The 17496-nt window shown below is 35.8% G+C and overlaps 2 protein-coding genes across 2 annotated transcripts; both read right to left on the minus strand.

Moving 5' to 3' along the window:
• Positions 1-2812: 2812 nt before the first annotated feature.
• On the minus strand, positions 2813-7565 carry LOC128559875 (uncharacterized). Its single transcript, XM_053552760.1, has 2 exons — positions 6734-7565; positions 2813-5152 (listed from the first exon to the last, which is right to left on the minus strand). The coding sequence occupies exon 2, from the start codon at positions 5138-5140 to the stop codon at positions 3830-3832; it is 1311 nt and encodes a 436-aa protein (XP_053408735.1). The 5' UTR covers positions 5141-5152; positions 6734-7565; the 3' UTR covers positions 2813-3829.
• Positions 7566-7802: 237 nt separating this feature from the next.
• On the minus strand, positions 7803-16246 carry LOC123559378 (uncharacterized). Its single transcript, XM_045351116.2, has 2 exons — positions 15900-16246; positions 7803-12226 (listed from the first exon to the last, which is right to left on the minus strand). The coding sequence occupies exon 2, from the start codon at positions 12212-12214 to the stop codon at positions 11087-11089; it is 1128 nt and encodes a 375-aa protein (XP_045207051.2). The 5' UTR covers positions 12215-12226; positions 15900-16246; the 3' UTR covers positions 7803-11086.
• Positions 16247-17496: the final 1250 nt, after the last annotated feature.

Genomic DNA, 17496 nt, shown 5'->3' on the forward strand with positions numbered 1-17496 from the left:
CCTTGGAATCATCAAGATAAACATTACTGAAGATAAGGCCATGAATGTGGCGTATGGCGTTAACAGGCTTTTCCTTTGATTTGACCCGATGACCTAGTTTTTGACCCCACATGACAACGTTTCGAACTTGACCTAGAGAGTATTAAGATAAAAATTCCATGCACAGTGTACCTAATCACGTGATCGCGCTACGTCATTTTGAGCTCGAAAGTGAAAGTAGAAAGGTAAACAAAAATTGAAACTCAGGGCGTAATTTTTTTAATCTATATACTGTGTTTATATCATGCATATGATTCGAAACCTATTTGAAAGTGCTATCCCCGGTACTATGATTTCCCCACCAAAAGAGTTTCGTTTTAATGCTATTCCTGTTCAATTGACTTGCACATTGAGCGCATCCTGTCGAAAGTGGTTGAACAGGAATAGCGTAAAAACGGGAAGGTTTTGGCGGGACAATTGTAGTACCGTGGGTAGCACTTTCAAATAGGTTTCGAATGATGTACATGATATTAACACAATATATTGAATAATAAAACTTACGCCCTGATTTATAATTTTTGTTTACGTTCCACTTTCACTTTCGGGCTCAAAATGACGTAGCGCGATCATGTGATTGGGCACACATATGCAAGTTTGTATCAAATCCAAGCATATATGAAACCTTATATGGCTGAGAGGGCCAAAATAGCAAATTTGCCACTTTCAGGGGTAGTATCTCTTGAACATATGATGGAATCTAGCTGGTTTCCAACAGGAACCGAGATCTTATTGTGACTTAATTTGTGTGTAAGTGTGGTAAAAGTCGAAAGTAAAAGGTAACTGCTATCATGTTCATAAGGTTAACATTTTGGCTCCTTCAGGGATTAAAAATTGTTGAAAAAATAGGTCTCTATCGTGTTCAAAAGAAATTGTGGACGGACGACGGACGGACAGACGACTGACGGACGACGGACGAAGGGCAATCAAATAATCTCATCGTGTCACTAAGAAAAAATCTAAACTTTTTCCTTGACACTTTGAGATTCTGTGGTAAACGTCTAAAAATAAAAGAATATTGTTGAAGAAGGGGTAAATTAGCCTACTTGTAAAAAGTCTTAACTCCAGTAACACAACTGCTCAATGGCATTTTGTTAAGGTATGCTACGTATTAGTAATTGTAGTGTACTTTAGTCAAGTTGGTTTATCATACGATGCAGAAGTCGCATGTGGTCAGATCAGAAAATTAACATTGTCACTTGATATTATGTATTTACGGATGTGCAAATCAATGTCATATTTATTCTAAACTTTCAGTCTCTGTTGCTATCTAATGTCAAAGTGATTTCATAGCCCTACCCAATCAAATTCTGGGAAAATGCTGTTTACTCCAATTTAAAGTCAATAGCGAACATTAAAGAAACAAGATCCACCGTAATGCGTTGCAACTGTACCCACTGCACACTGCGTTGGAATGATTTTTGGTCGATTATTTTGTATGCTTGCAATGAAAAATCACCGATTACGGAAAAAAAGTTTTTGCTTGACAATGTCAGACTTACATTTTGATGCAAACGTGCTCAGGGATCGTTTTGTACAAGATTTTACCATTTCTGATTGAAATTCTACAAAAACGGCAGTCCCTCGTCAAACTGTACAGAAGTGTTTACATTAATGACACAGAATTGCACTGAACAAGTGTTTGTGGCTGGAAGAATACACATGTTGGCTCCTGTCTCACTGGTTGTTTAAAGTCAAACGTGAAAGACTCGTTAGAAAAAGTACCGATGAGAACGTAAATATAGTCAGTAGGCCATATTTCTCCACCGCTTCTGCGACGAATCCTCCACCGCCGCGGCGTTGGAACCACCGCTTCTGCGAAAGCTATGGCCAGTGTGGTTATACTTAATGTCTGACATTTTAAGCTGACATGAACAAAATGTTTGAGATGCTTTTTATTTTAGAGAGATTTATGTTATGATCGCCCCTGCCAGTAGATGGCTAATAATCCTAAAATCAAGAAACATATTTGTTAAATTAATGCGCAATTAAAAATACAAAATTGATGTCGGTAAAAAGCAAAAGGCAACTGCAAAATCTATAGAGATACCAGTAGATTACACAGTTGTCGTCACCTTTCGGAAACAAAACAATAAAATAAAATAACGATTTCAGGAAATAGATAGTAACACAAAGGTATGTTTTTGACAACACAGAAAATGACGCCACTCGAACTTCAGCTATTTCCGGAAGTAAAGAAAATGAAAGTAGACAGGCTAAACCTGAAAACGAAAGTTGCAATTGCGTTGGTCGATAGTCAGGGGTCAAGCGCAGGGGTCATCCCGTCTAAATGTGTGCGCGTGGAGTTCCTTTTTTGCTAATGGGGAGTCAATTTTCAGCATTTTCTAACAATTTGAAGATACGTGGGCTATAGCACGATATGTCAGCTTTTCATCTACGAAAAAATATTTGAAACATCAGCAACAGGACCAACACTGAAGTCGCAAATGCCGTGTCTTTTTTTAATGAGTTTTACTTAATGTCTGACATTTTAAGCTGTCATGAACAAAACGTTTGAGATGTTTTTTATTGTACAGAGATTTATGCTATGATCGTCCATGCCAGTAGATGCCTAGATAATCCTAAAATCAAGAGGCATATTTGGTAAATTAATGCGCAATTAAACCCCCGCCCCCATCCCCCCGAAAAAAAAAGCGAAGAAAAAAAAAAATACGTCCACGTGCATACATTTAGATGGGGTGACCCCTGCGCGTGACCCGTACGGTCTTTCTCCGCCATCAAAGCTGGAAACTCGCCATATGACTTATAATTGTGTCAAGCCCAACAAAAAGATTGTGGACTTACCAGCTATTTTTTGGCAAGAGAGGGCATTAATTCCTTATCAGAAAATACACCGTCTAGTGAATTCAATGTTTGTTTGTTGTGTTGGGTTTAACGATGAACCGACACAATTATAGGTTATATGGCGAGTTTCCAGCTTTGATGGTGGAGAAAGACCGTAGGTGCCCATCCGTGCTTTATTTCATCACAAGCGGGCACCTGGGTAGGGCAACCGACCTTCCGTAAGCCACCTGGATGGCTTCCTCACATGAAGAATTCAACGCCCCGAGCAATGTTTGAACCGACATCGGTGAGGGGCAAGTGATTTGAAGTCAGTGACTTTAACCACTCAGCCGCGGAGCTCCCAGTCAAATGAATGAAGGGATGTAGTCGAATGTTTTGCACACAAAGGTGGATACACACAATACTGACAGAATGTTGGACAGATGGCCTTTGTCTGCTTTGTTATTGGATTACCAATGAATTAGTGAACTTTCGTTCTCTTTTCGCCATTTTGTCAAGTTTGATTTTTGCGTATTATGATATATAAAACATATCCGCATGAAATACAATTATCAATTTATAACACATACACCCCAGATGTACAGAAAGCTTTTTGCTGGGTGTAGAAATGGTAGTTTTATTAATATTTGGCTACATTAGCATAACAATAACAGTTAAATGTCTATATTCGTGATAAAAATGCAGGAAACATGTAAAACACAACTTTACTTATACATTACAGGAAGACAAATATAGAAAACTTCAGATGAACAAATGAATACTATTACGCATAAAAACATCTGATTCAGTGGAAAACTTTATTGGAATCCTACATTGAAAGATAATTTGTTCAATGTTCAACATTATAGATCACGTATTCTTGTTCTGGCACACAAGCGTATTTTGCATTTGGGGATTGACACAACAAATATACAATATTTTCACAGCGCTTTCTATTTCATCTTGAAAAATGTCTTATGGCTGATGTCCTCAACATGAGTGTTATGCTTCATGCATCATTTCGTAAATAAAAGTGTTCATCCATCCTGTCTTGAAATCGTTTCAGGTATTTTTCAACAGTGCTGTTTAATAGTTCTTTGAAGTCTTCAAAAGTATGAATATCCACTGCCTGTTGAGATATTTTTGTCAAAGCATCAACAACATGTTGTCTATATCCAAAAGTCATTTTATCCGACGATAAAGGTGAACTTGCACACAAGTCGATTTTAGAGTTTACTGCACTTGTTATTTCTAATTTAGAACAACAAGCATTCATATCTTCTAAGATGTCCTTGAAGCAGGACGTGATTGTTCTCGTTTCATGTTGGCAATTTAGGTCATGCATAAGGCAAATGTTTTTCAGCATGTATGAAGAATAGGGTTCCCACGCATTCCTTTTTGTTTCGAATAAGTAATTTACATATTTCAGAAATATATAGATCCCTTTATGTTCATGTTTCATTATATGTTGAATGTAACCAACTTCCGCTTCCGTAACTGTTACACGGAAGTCAAAATTTCTGTTCGCAACTAACAACAGGGATTCGCGGTTTAAAATTGCATCTGATAAGGCGGCACCAGCACAGTCCTCCGGTTTGAAACAATCTGTGATCCTATAATATCGAATTGCAGGTGATAGATCAACACTTATTTTCATACCATCTAGTTTAAAGTCTATCAGCACATTTGGTGTTTTAAATTCTACTCTCCTCAAATTTAAACCTATATCGTCAACCGCTGGCATACCCATGCCAAAATTTACAAAATCTATTTCAGTAGAGGTGCAAGTCACCACTGCATCTGCTTTCTTTAAGAATACACGTTTCACGTAGAGTTTTCGTATAACTTTGATAAAGATACTTCCGAATCGTGAACGATCAATCGAGTTTTGAAAACATTGCAATAATCCATTTTCACAATACTTCTCCCATTTGTTTTTTAAATTGTCGTCTGCTACAGCCAAGGTGACATATCCGGAATGTGGAAGATGTGTATAACCTTTGACTTTTTCAGGATTGTTATCTACAGCGACAGCCCCTGGTTTGGATAATTCATCTATTACAACAAGAAAATCGAATTCATCCGGTTCTAGTATTTTCGTTCCTTCCGCAAAACTTCCTACCTGAATCAGCTCAGCAGGTTTGAACAAAGGTTCCTCTTTAGTTAGTTCGGCGAGAAAGAATTTTATACAAGCTGTGACTGCCTTTTGAACTTTAACCGCTTTTTCACATTTAACATTTTCCTGTAATGTCAGGACAGTGTCTTGAATGAGGCAGGAAAGGTTATCTCCCTTGCCAGTTTGATTAGTATTTTCAGCCATTATCACTGAAATCTGAAAAAAATGTTTATATTTGAAACATACCAATATATCAGACAGGTAACATTATAGTTAGGTACGTTAAATGCCCCTTGTTTAAATCGCCAGTCCATGGATTATGCTTGTTAAACATAGACTTGCTGGAGTGAAGTAAAATTCTGAAACTGACTTCTGATGTCCTGTGGTGAAACACTTACCGAATGACTTGCCATGCAACCGTCAAAACCATTCGCATCTTGGGTAAATAGTTTTACCATTAACTAGCAATGCATTCATAAATGGCATCTTAATATAGATATGCAAGACATTGACAATACAATATAAACTACAATATTTTGAATGTATTGCATAACTTCTAAAATCATGTTCCTAAAGAACACAAGCAAACACACAACACATGCATATACAATTGAACTTAGATATTTATAATGGTTTATCAGATATTATTATAAATATTTTATACGCACATTTTGTTATGGTACAGGCGTCTGTCAGTCCTTCCGTCTGTCTGTCCGTGCATCAGCCTTCGTGTCCGGAGTGTAATTTGATAACCATTCAAGGTATTCATTTTTAAACTTGGCATATGGAGGCAATCTGCAGAGCGCAAGAACCGGACCAGTAGGTCAAAGATCAAGGTCACAAATGGAACTTTAGGGTCATATGTGTCCGTTATACTTCGTGTACGGAACAACATTTAATAACCATTCAAGTTATTATTTTCAATCTTTTCACAAAGGTAGGTATCGATGAGACGATATGCAGAGTGCCTGAATCAGGTCGGTAGGTCAAAGGTCAAGGTCCAAAATTTAAATAAAAGATCAGATCTGACCTTCATATTTCGTTTCTGGATCATAATTTAATATTCATTCAAGATACTGACTTTAGGTAGGATGCGATGAGATGATGTGTAGAGCGCATGAACCAGGTCATTAGGACAAGTATCAAGGTCACAGTAAGGTCAAATCTGTCCGGGATATTTCATGTTCAGAGCACAACTTTATTACCATTGAAGGTAAAACTTGGCAAATAGGTTGTTTGAGAAGTGAATTTAAGATGTGTAGAGCACATGAACTTGATTGATAGGTCATAGGTCAAGGTCACAAACTGGGCTTAAATGTCAAATCAATCTTTCATATTTCGTGTCCGGGGCACAGTTTAAAAATTATTCAGGGTATTGATTTGAAACTTGAAATATAGGTAGTGCCGAGTGCAACGATCCAGATTACTACCCCATTCCGTATTAACCCACCACCTCTCTTACAACTCAAAATAAAGTTTAAGTTTATTGTGCCTTAATATCGCCATCTCACCCCTCCCCTCTAGACAAGATTACATTCGCTGAGAAGCTGCTTTTTAATTTCTGAAGCGTCCGATTAGTTCGATTTCCCTCTCCTCCAACCCTCGCCCACAGCCACATTACCTGCCGCCATCATTCCATTCCTCTCCTATAAACACACACAACAATATAAAATTTTCTTTAAAACTTCTATATTACCCCGATGGGCAGAGCTCCTTGTTTACATATTAAATAGAACACAATGGCTAAAACGAAAGAGGATATTGTTTAGAATTTAAAAAATATGATATTATTCATACCTGCTAGAAAATCTATTGTAGGAAAAAAAACAAGATCTGACATATGATAACTTAGCCTATATCCTCGAATCTCGCTAAGCATAGGTACAGAAAATGATGTCAGACGACCTTCAGCTTTTTCCGAATTTAAAGAAAAAGAAAGTAAACAGGCTACACTTGAAAACGAAAGTCGTATTTGCATTGGTATATAGTAAGGGGTCACGCGCAGGGGTCACCCCATCTAAATGTATGCCCGTGGACGTTTTTTGTTGTTCTTCTTTTTTATATTTTTTTTTTTTTTTTTTTTTTTGCTAGATCTAATCGGCTATGTCATGTCAAACGTTGCTAAATTATATATGTATGTTATTATTATTGTATGTTTGTTATTGTTATTCAATGTCGTTTCTATTCATATTCTAAGTGTTACCATTGTTATTCTATATGTCGTTATTCTTATTGTATATTCGATATTCTTATTGTAAAACACGTTATTGTTGTTGTATATTCATTATTGTTTTTGTAAGCTTGATATTCTTATTGTATGTGGGATTTCCCGCGATATAAATAGCACACGAGATATAAATAGCACAGCGACGCTAGACAAATACAATCACATAACATAGAATAAGAATGACACGTTTTGTAAATAGAATCGTCAGATACTGAACAACAATGATGACTTTTACCATAAGAATATCGAACATACAATAAGAATAACGACATATACAATAACAATGGTATTACTTAGAATATGAATGCCACGACATTGAATAACAATATCAAAGATATAATATAAAGAATAACGAGATATAGAATAACAATAAAGATTTTTACCATAAGAATGTCGAACATACAATAAGAATAACGACATATACAATAACAATGGTAAGACTTAGAATATGAATAATACGACATTGAAAACCAATATCAATGATACAATAAGAATAACGAAATATAGAATAACAATAATGACTTTTGGAATATGAATGACAAGACATTGAATAACAATAACAAACATACAATAATAATAACATACATATATAATTTAGCAACGTTTGACATGCCATAATCGGCACTTTCTAACGATTTGAAAATTCCTTGGCTTTAGCATGACATGTCAGCTTTTCATCTACGAACTCTGAATAAACACCAGTCCCACAGGGGTCCGTAACGGAGCAAGGCAATATGGAGATTTTTGGAACTTCGTCAAATCGTTCAAAAGGTCCTTTTTGATGTTGTCTGAAAGTGTCATTATATCCCTCGGATGTAAGATATTACCGTATTTGAGAGCTGCAGACCTAGACATTTTTAGAAATATTTTCAAAATGAATTTCGTATAATAAATGTTGATTCCACGGAAGCTTGAAAGGGCCATCAGACGCTAATTTTATGAATGTGTGTGTTCAGTATATTCTTTATCAGTTTTATGTTTACTTATTGTTACACAAATAAACAAAAACGCATGTTTAAACATGCATGTATTAAAATAGGTTGAATATATTTGTATTTAATTTCTACATTCTATTTGATATTATTTCAGTGTTTCTTTTCTTACTTTAAAAACATTTTGTAACAATCTACAAAACTCAGTTTCGCGTGTAAAATAAGAAAATTTGTTATTGGTGATTTTTATTTTGCATTATTAGGTATGGTATCATCATGTATATGTGTATATTGACTTAAATATAATGCATTTAATTTTAAAATAGGTTAATGATTTGGGTTTTTGTTTGTGTTACTATCTATTTCCTGAAATCGTGGTTTTCTTACATTTAGCTTCATAATCTCTGTATATTATTGTATACTTCTGTTTCCGAAAGGTGAGACAACTGTGTAATCCACTGGTATCTCTATACTTTTTGCAGTGCAGTTGCCTCTTGCTTTTTACCGACATCAATTTTGTATTTTTAATTGCGCATTAATTAACAAATATGTCTCTTGATTTTAGAATTATTAGCCATCTACTGGCAGGGGCGATCATAACATAAATCTCTCTAAAATAAAAAGCATCCCAAACATTTTGTTCATGTCAGCTTAAAATGTCAGACATTAATTATAACTCATTTAACAGAGGACACGACGTTTGCTTCTTCAGTGTTGGTCCTGTTGCTGATGTGGCGTTTCTTAGGGGATCCGGTTTGCTGGCATCGTAATTGGGTCATCGCTCTGCTGGGACTCTGGCTTTGGATGATCTAGGCTCCAAGGAAAATGGAATATGTCGAAGGGCTCATTCACTTTTTGCTCTAAGCTGACGATATATGAATAGATGTGTTTCGTCCATCCAGTCTTGAAATCGTCTCAGGTATTTTTTAACAGTGCTGTTTAACAGTTCTTTGAAGTCTTCAAGAGTATGAATATCCACTGCCTGTTGAGATATTTTTGTCAAAGCCTCAACAACATGTTGTCTATATCCAAAAGTCATTTTATCAGACGATAAGGCTGAACTTGCACACAAGTCGATTTTAGAGTTAAGGAGGTAGGTTACGTTTATATTTGTATGTGCGCATGTCCAGCCGGAAGCTAACGTGACGATTTACAACGGCGTTTACGACAAACTAAAAGTGTTTGTATATTCATTCTTTTGAAAACAAATCATGGACCTGTCCTCAATCTGATGCTTTATGGCTTAATAATGCAGAAATAATGAATAAATTGCCACAGAAACACTTCAAAACAATGTTGCATTAAAATGACGTCATTGACGTCATGACGTTACGTGTCAGTTACCGCGCAAAATCAATAGCTTATATCTTGAAATTACGTAATTCTGTGTATTTTCTTTATTTTAACTGTTTTCAAATAACTATTATCAGCTGAAATATTTTTACGAGTCTATTGCTCTGAATAATAATCAATATTTTGGTTCTTTTTTGTAGTTATATTGAAATGTTATGCGGAATGTAAGAAAATGGACGATGGTAACCAATGTTATTTGGAATATAGTTGGGTGAAAGCTTACTTGTTACGGCCATTTTCAAATAAAAAATCTAGCAGTTTGATTTGTAATACCTATTTTTCAGGTTCCGTTGATAATTTGTTACTTATATACTGAAATTAAGATCTAAAATTGTTCAAATTTCAGTAGAAAATTGTGGTTTCTTGAATTAAATTGATATTACCATGGAAACGAAGCCCGTGACCTGTGTATCTAAATGTAAAATTCAAAAGCGTTGACACCGGTCTATTTAAGAAACACATCTTCGGCTTTTTATTTTCATTTCAACAATATCTATGAGAATAATAGCAGCATGCTGAACGATTTTTCCACGAAAAATGCCAGACGAGAGGTACTGCTGTAAGTATTCTAAGCTGTGAAATTTGTTTGAATAAATGCAAATAACACGAAAATATAACTTATGTTAGAAATAATATGTTTTATTTTATGTTTTTCGGTGGTTTATCGAAATATAACGGTGAATTATATCTTGATAAACTCACTGGCCACTCAGTGAAAATTATCAAATCTGATACCCGGATTAACGTCAAAAAGTTTACCGAGCGTACTGAAAGCCGGAAACAATATGACGATGACGTCGTTAAAATGACGTCATCTTTGCGATGCTTCCTGATAAAATTTCCCGCAAATTTCGACATTTTATTGAAATAAACACAACAAAAGTAGAGTTTTAGACATAAAATAAACAGAAAAATTGTTGGTATCGATGTAATATCACGGTAATTTCACTCGTGAACACCAAAAGTTGTTATTTTCACTCGTGGCTGCGCCACTCGTGAAAATATCACTTTTGGTGCCCACTCGGTGAAATTATAACGTGATATTACACCGAAACCAACAATTATCCTCTATTTAAAAGCTACATTAACTAGAAGGATAATCTTATTCAATATTTTTATAAGAAATTATGACAAAAAGCAAGATATAAGCTATTTTAAACATCTCTGTTGCCATGGTTACTTTAAACTTTAAGAAAAATAGGGTATCATGTAAAGTGCTTGATATTTTACTGATAATATTACCCAAATATTCCATGTTGGTCATTAACAAAATGGCACTGAAGCCGTCGAAAACCCCTATTTTTATACATAGTTGTTTAAAAATGAGAGAAAATGCGTTACCATGGAAACACGAGCCCCGCGACATATACATTTTAAGCTTATATTAAAAGGCTAACGTGCATACTAGTAAAATTATCAATTATGCAGACTTCTACGGATATCAATGAAACTAAAATACACTGAAAAGCGTTAAATATCCGTATTTTCCTTCTTCTTTCAATATCAAATACCTTTGGAGGGTCATGTTCTTCAAACCTGGATAAAAACTGAACTTGAAGGGACAGAGACAAGCGAAATTGAGATTGTAGCAGTTAAAACTTCATATTACACGAAATACTGAAAAATGCTGCGGTTCAACTAATTTGAATTTACCCTTGTAACAAGGTAACCTACCTCCTTAACTGCACTTGTTATTTCTAATTTAGAACAACATGCATTCATATCTTCTAAGACGTCCTTGAAGCAGAACGTGATTGTTCTCGTTTCGTGTTGGCAATTCAGGTCGTGCCTAAGGCAAATGTTTTTCAGCATGTATGAAGAATAAGGCTGCCACTTCCAAGTGTTTGTTGTGAATGAGTAATTTACATATTTAAGAAATATATAGATCACTTTATGTTCGTGTTTCATTATATGTTGAATGTAACCAACTTCCGCTTCCGTAACTGTTACCCGGAAGTCAAAGTTTCTGTTCGCAACTAACAACAGGGATTCGCGGTTTAAAATTGCATCTGATAAGGCGACACCAGCACAGTCTTCCGGTCTGAAACAATCTGTGATCCTATGATATCTAATTGCAGGTGATAGATCAACACCTATTTTCATACCATCTAGTTCAAAGTCTATCAGCACATTTGGTGTTTTGAATTCTACTCTCCTCAAATTTAAACCTATATCGTTAACCGCTGGCATACCCATGCCAAAATTTAAAAAATCTATTTCAGTAGAGGAGCAAGTCACCACTGCATCTGCTTTCTTTAAGAGTACACGTTCCGTGTAGAGTTTTCGTATAACTTCGATGAAGATACTTCCAAATCTTGCACGATCAATCGAGTTTTGAAAACATTGCAACAAACCATTTTCACAATACCTCTCCCATTTGGTTTTTAAATTGTCGTCTGCTACAACCAAGGTGACATATCCGGAATGTGGAAGATGTGTATGGCCTCGGACATTTTCAAGATCATTATCTATAGCGACAGCCCCTGGTTTGGATAATTCATCTATTACAACAAGAAAATCGAATTCATCCGGTTCTAGTATTTTCGTTCCTTCCGCGAAACTTCCTACCTGAATCAGCTCAGCAGATTTGAACATAGGTTCCTCTTTAGTTACTTCGACGAGAAAAAAGTTTATGCAAGCTGCAACTGCTTTTTGAAGTTTAACCGCTTTTTCACATCTAACATTTTCCTGTAATGACAGGACGGTGTCTTGAATGAAGCAGGAAAGGTTATCTCCCGTGCCAGTTTGATCAGTGTTTTCAGCCATTATCACTGAAATCTGAAAAAAAAGTTTACATTTGAACATACCAATATATTAAAACTTCTAAAATTATGTTCCTAAAGAACACAAACAAAAGCACAACACATGCACATACACTTGAACTTAAATAATTATAATGGTTTATCATATATTATTATAAATATTTTTATACGTACATTATGTTATGGCACAAGCGTCTGTCCGTCCGTCCATCAGCTTTCGTGTCCGGAGTGCATTTTGATTCAAGGTATTAATTTTTAAACTTGGCATATAGAGGCAATCTGCAGAGCGCAAGAACCGGGCCAGTAGGTCAAAGATCAAGGTCACAAATTAAACATTAGGGACATATTTGTCCGTCATACTTCGTGTACGGGACATTATTTAATAACCATTCAAGTTATTACTTTCAAACATTTCACAAAGGTAGGTGTCGATGAGACAATATGCAGAGCGCCGAAATCAGGTCTGTAGGTCAAAGGTCAAAAACTGAGATAAAAGCTCAGATCTAACCTTCATATTTCGTTTCTGGATCATAATTTAATAGTCGTTCAAGATATTGACTTCAGGCTTGTGATATAGGTAGGTTGCGATGATACGATGCGTAGAGTGCATGAACCAGGTCATTAGGACAAAGATCTAGGTCATAGCAAGGTCAAATCTGTCCGGGATATTTCATGTTCAGAGAACAACTTAATAACCATTCAAGGTATTGATTTTCAAACTTGGCAAATACACCCCCTATAAACCACTGCACCCTTCCCCCCACCCCCCCCCCCCCCCCCCCCCCCCCCCCCCCCCCCCCCCCGCCCTCCTCTTCTTGTTGGAAAAAGCTATTTTTTAGTGATTAATGTGCTTTGTTGGTGTGTATATTTACACTTTATTGGAAGCTGAAACATGATTTGTTTCTTTATATAATGTATTAGTCTGATTACAGGTAAAATTATAGCAAAACAATCGATTGATCAATGATTTTGTCCAGAAATTGCACACTGTCGGCGTCAAAAGTACATAATAATAGAAGATATGCCTAAGTCGTTTTAAGGTTACTATAGAAATAGAGAGAACCGAGATTTAGGCAGGAGGATAATTTGGTTTTGTTTACAAACAGTGTATTATCATCTTTTATTAGTCATCTGAAATAATTCTGGTCGTGTTTTCTTGATAGCAACTGAGATCATCCTTTAGAAATAAAGTAAAAGGCTCACCATACAATCTTTGGTGAGAGATTGGCCTACGGAAAATGATTCAAACCACTTGTCACTTACAGTGATTTTGCTTAAGTATTTGGTTAGAGTTTCCGAGTGGTTAAGATCGTTGACTCCTAATCCAGCGGCCCGGGTTCGATTTCCGGGCGGGGAAGCTGGAAATTATGAAACACATTTTTCCCACTCAACTAAAGGAATTCTGGTAAGCAACCCAGCGTTACTGGATTGAAACCCAGGCATCCTCGCCGCCTGAAAAACTAGCCAATTCTGGCTATCTAAAAGGGCGTTAAACTGAATATGTATAATATTGATATGAACAAATTTATGAATGGAAAATAGGGGGCTTGCCGTGATTTTTTTTCACAAACAGCAATAACATTAAGATTTTGTAACGTTGAAACTTGTGTTACGTCGGATGACGTTTAGGCTACTTCAGTGATGCACGCGATGCAAATATATGCTTCTAGTTTGGAATTTTCATAGCAAAAAGACTGCGTAAGTTGTTTGTAAATTGAATCGTTTTCCGTCGAACAAAACGTCCACCGAAGCTCGTATGGTGCTACTCTAAGATCAAAAGAATCGCGCATTTTTTAGAACATATAACGCCCATCATAGTGACATTTTATGAAATTTCCGATTGACAACACTGACTTATATCATTCGGTTTCCCTTGTCAAGAGCATCCGAATGTTTTTTTTTAATTAATCTAGCGAAAAAAATAAGCCATTTTTACTCCAGATACTTCAATTTTTCATTAATTGTACGAAACAGCCCTTCGCTAAACAAAAAAGGAATATAAAAAATCTGAATCGTACAAAATGAAGGAGTGGTGTCCTTGTATATGAATACCAAATATCAGGGCAATACGGTATCTTTACTTTTCGACCATTGTTACGTCGACCGACGTCAAAGAAGACCTACCTTAATTCACTCTATTCTTCGAATTGCGGTGGCATAAAAACGCATCTTAAAAACCAGCTATCCCGGTTGAGGCCGAATTACGCATCCTCTTTTTAATACTAACCATTTTTGTGAGCCTCGGTGGCGCAATGGAAGCGCGTTTGCTTATTAAAGCGGATAGGTCTCCCCAAAGAGATAGTTTTTCGCCGTATCAAACTTTTGCCAATAGAAACAGATGACCTAATGGAAGGGAGATATATAAAGGAATCATTTTGCAACTTAAAACCACTGCAACAAGGTACACGGCAGAACGTATACTTAGAACATAGATCACGAAACTCCTGCTTTAAAAGGTGCATGACTTTTTGTTTAGAACATGTTTTAGACCTAAATCTTTTTGTTACCTATACAAGTTTCATGCTTCAAGTATTTCAATAGGCTTAAGTTTTATTTTTCAAAGATTTTTTAACAGTACCTTTAATTTAGTACCTTTTACAGCCTCGTAACTTTGTGACATCGCATTATATGCAAGGTATAATGTATAATTATGTTACGAATGCATGTAAATAATTACTAATTTACCTTCTGTACAATGCAGTGTAAGCATTCTGGAACTTATAATAATGGTGATTTTGTCCGAAATTTTAGAGGAAACATCATTTTGTTACTGCATCAGTCAAAGCCATTGCACAATATGTTAACTAAGTTTCTGTTACGATACCCGTCACGATTTATATATAAAGTTGTAATGTGATTTTAAAGAAACCAGGGAAGCCAGGACCACTTCTTAGAGAGAAAAACAAGGACTGTAGTCGAATGGCAGCCATATCTCCCGCCGATGCCATTTGAAAGAAGGACCATAACTCCAGAACGGGTTTAGCAAATCCAAGATTTGTTTCTTCCTTCACAACTAAACATTAATAGTAGTAATCCCTGAAAGTTTGAATCGATTCATTCCTTTAATGAATAAATAACGAATGAGGAGTTGTGGTCACAAAACTTTGCTCTATATATATATATATATATATATATATATATATATATATATATATATATATATATATGAAAAAAGTAACAAAGGGCCATAACTCCCGAACAGGTGGAGCAAATCCAAAATTTTTTTTCTTCCAACTAAGCATAACTAGTAGTAATCCCTGAAAGTTTGAATCAATTCCGTCCAATAATGAATGAGGAGTTGCGGTCACAAAAATGTTGCACGGACGCACGCACGGACGGACGGGTGCAATTACCATATTCTCCTCCGATGCCGTCCGACGGGGGATAATTATGGTGTTAGTGTACCTTAGATGGGTTAGGGTTTGGGTTAGGGGGGTCGTTATTCTATTGGGGTCACAATTCTATGTGAGGGTCATTTTGCTACGTGTGGGGGAGTCATAATATTATGACCGGGGAGTCACTATTCTATATAAAATAATGACCGGGGGGTCATTATTCTATGGGGGTCAGTTTACAACGTTACACCGCCATCAACCTATTCCTTTCCTGTAAAACACACATAGAACACAATGGCTAAAACGAAAGTGGATATTGTTTTGAATTTAAAAAATATATAAAAATATTCATACCTGCTAGAAAATCTATTGTAGAAAAAAAACCAAGATCTGATATATAAGCCTATATCCTTAGGACTGCCGAATCTCGCTAAGCATAGGTATGTTTTTGAAAACACAGAAAATGACGTCAGACGACCTTCAGCTTTTTCCGAAAATATAACTCCCTCACGATAACTCAAACGATAACATGTTTGATAATTATGAATTTTCTTCATTAAAACGTTTCAGTACAGAAAATATTTTTGTATAACATTACAGTATGCACTTAATTAACTTCTATCATTGACAGCCTTTTTGAGTTCAACGATGCATGAGAACCATAACAATCAAATAATATTATAAACATTGTGTCGTTTAAATTTTCGTGCAGGAGTAAACAAAAACGCATGTTTAAACATGCATGTATTAAAATAGGTTAAATAGATCTATATTTGTATTTAATTTCTATTTGATATGTTTTCATGACTATTTCAGTGTTTCTTTTCTTACTTTAAAAAACATGTTGCAACACCTACAAAACTCAGTTTCGCGTGTAAAATAAGAAAATTTAAAACAAAAAGTATCCTACATATTGGTAATTTTTATTTTGCATTATTAGATATGGTATCATCATGCATATTTGTACATTGACTAAAACATAGTGCATTGCATTTTAAATAGGTTAATGATTTGGGTTTTTGTTTGTGTTACTATCTATTTCATGAAATCGTTATTTTATTGTATACTTTTGTTTCCGAAAGGTGACGACAACTGTGTAATCCACTGGTATCTCTATACTTTTTGCAGTTGCCTCTTGCTTTTTACCGACATCAATTTTGTATTTTTAATTGCGCATTAACTGAACAAATATGTCTCTTGATTTTAGAATTATTAGCCATCTACTGGCAGGGGCGATCATGATATAAATCTCTCTAAAATAGAAAGCATCTTAAACATTTTGTTCATGTCAGCTTAAAATGTCAGACATTAGGTAAAACTCATTTAACAGAGGACACGACGTTAGCTTCTTCAGTGTTGGTCCTGTTGCTGAGGGGATGCGGTTTGCTGGCATCGTAATTGGGCCATCGCTCTGCTGGGCTTTGGTTGATCTAGGCTCCAAGGAAAATGGAATATGTCGACTTTAACTCCTGCTATATTGTCAACGCTAGGCAGGCGTGTCCAGTCCGGTCCGTTTAGCTTGCAACACCCGCAGAAAAGACTTATTTTACCGACTTAAGTATATCTAGGATTCATTGGCCGCTGGACTTTTAGCCATTGTTTGGCAACAAAATTACATCACCTTGGCAAAACTAGCTGTGAATTGTGAAGAGGTAATCTTTATCGCTATTCAGCAACAAAAACATTAGTCAAAGACATGAAAAAGGACATGTTCACGGTTTATATTGTACGTAGTATTTGTGCTACACTGTGCTTGAAAGAGAGATTGGACAACATCACCAGAATGAATATTCTTCGAATGTCACATAAATAACTGATTAGTCTACCTATTCCCGATTTGCGGAATACATTTTGACGATCACTTACTTGTAACTTATTCCAACATTTTCCCTACATTTTTTTTCATTTAAAGTAACCACCCCCTATAAACGACTGTACTCCCCCTCTTCCT

This window comes from Mercenaria mercenaria, chromosome 10 (assembly GCF_021730395.1).
Source record: "Mercenaria mercenaria strain notata chromosome 10, MADL_Memer_1, whole genome shotgun sequence".
In the NCBI taxonomy this organism is placed as follows: domain Eukaryota; kingdom Metazoa; phylum Mollusca; class Bivalvia; order Venerida; family Veneridae; genus Mercenaria; species Mercenaria mercenaria.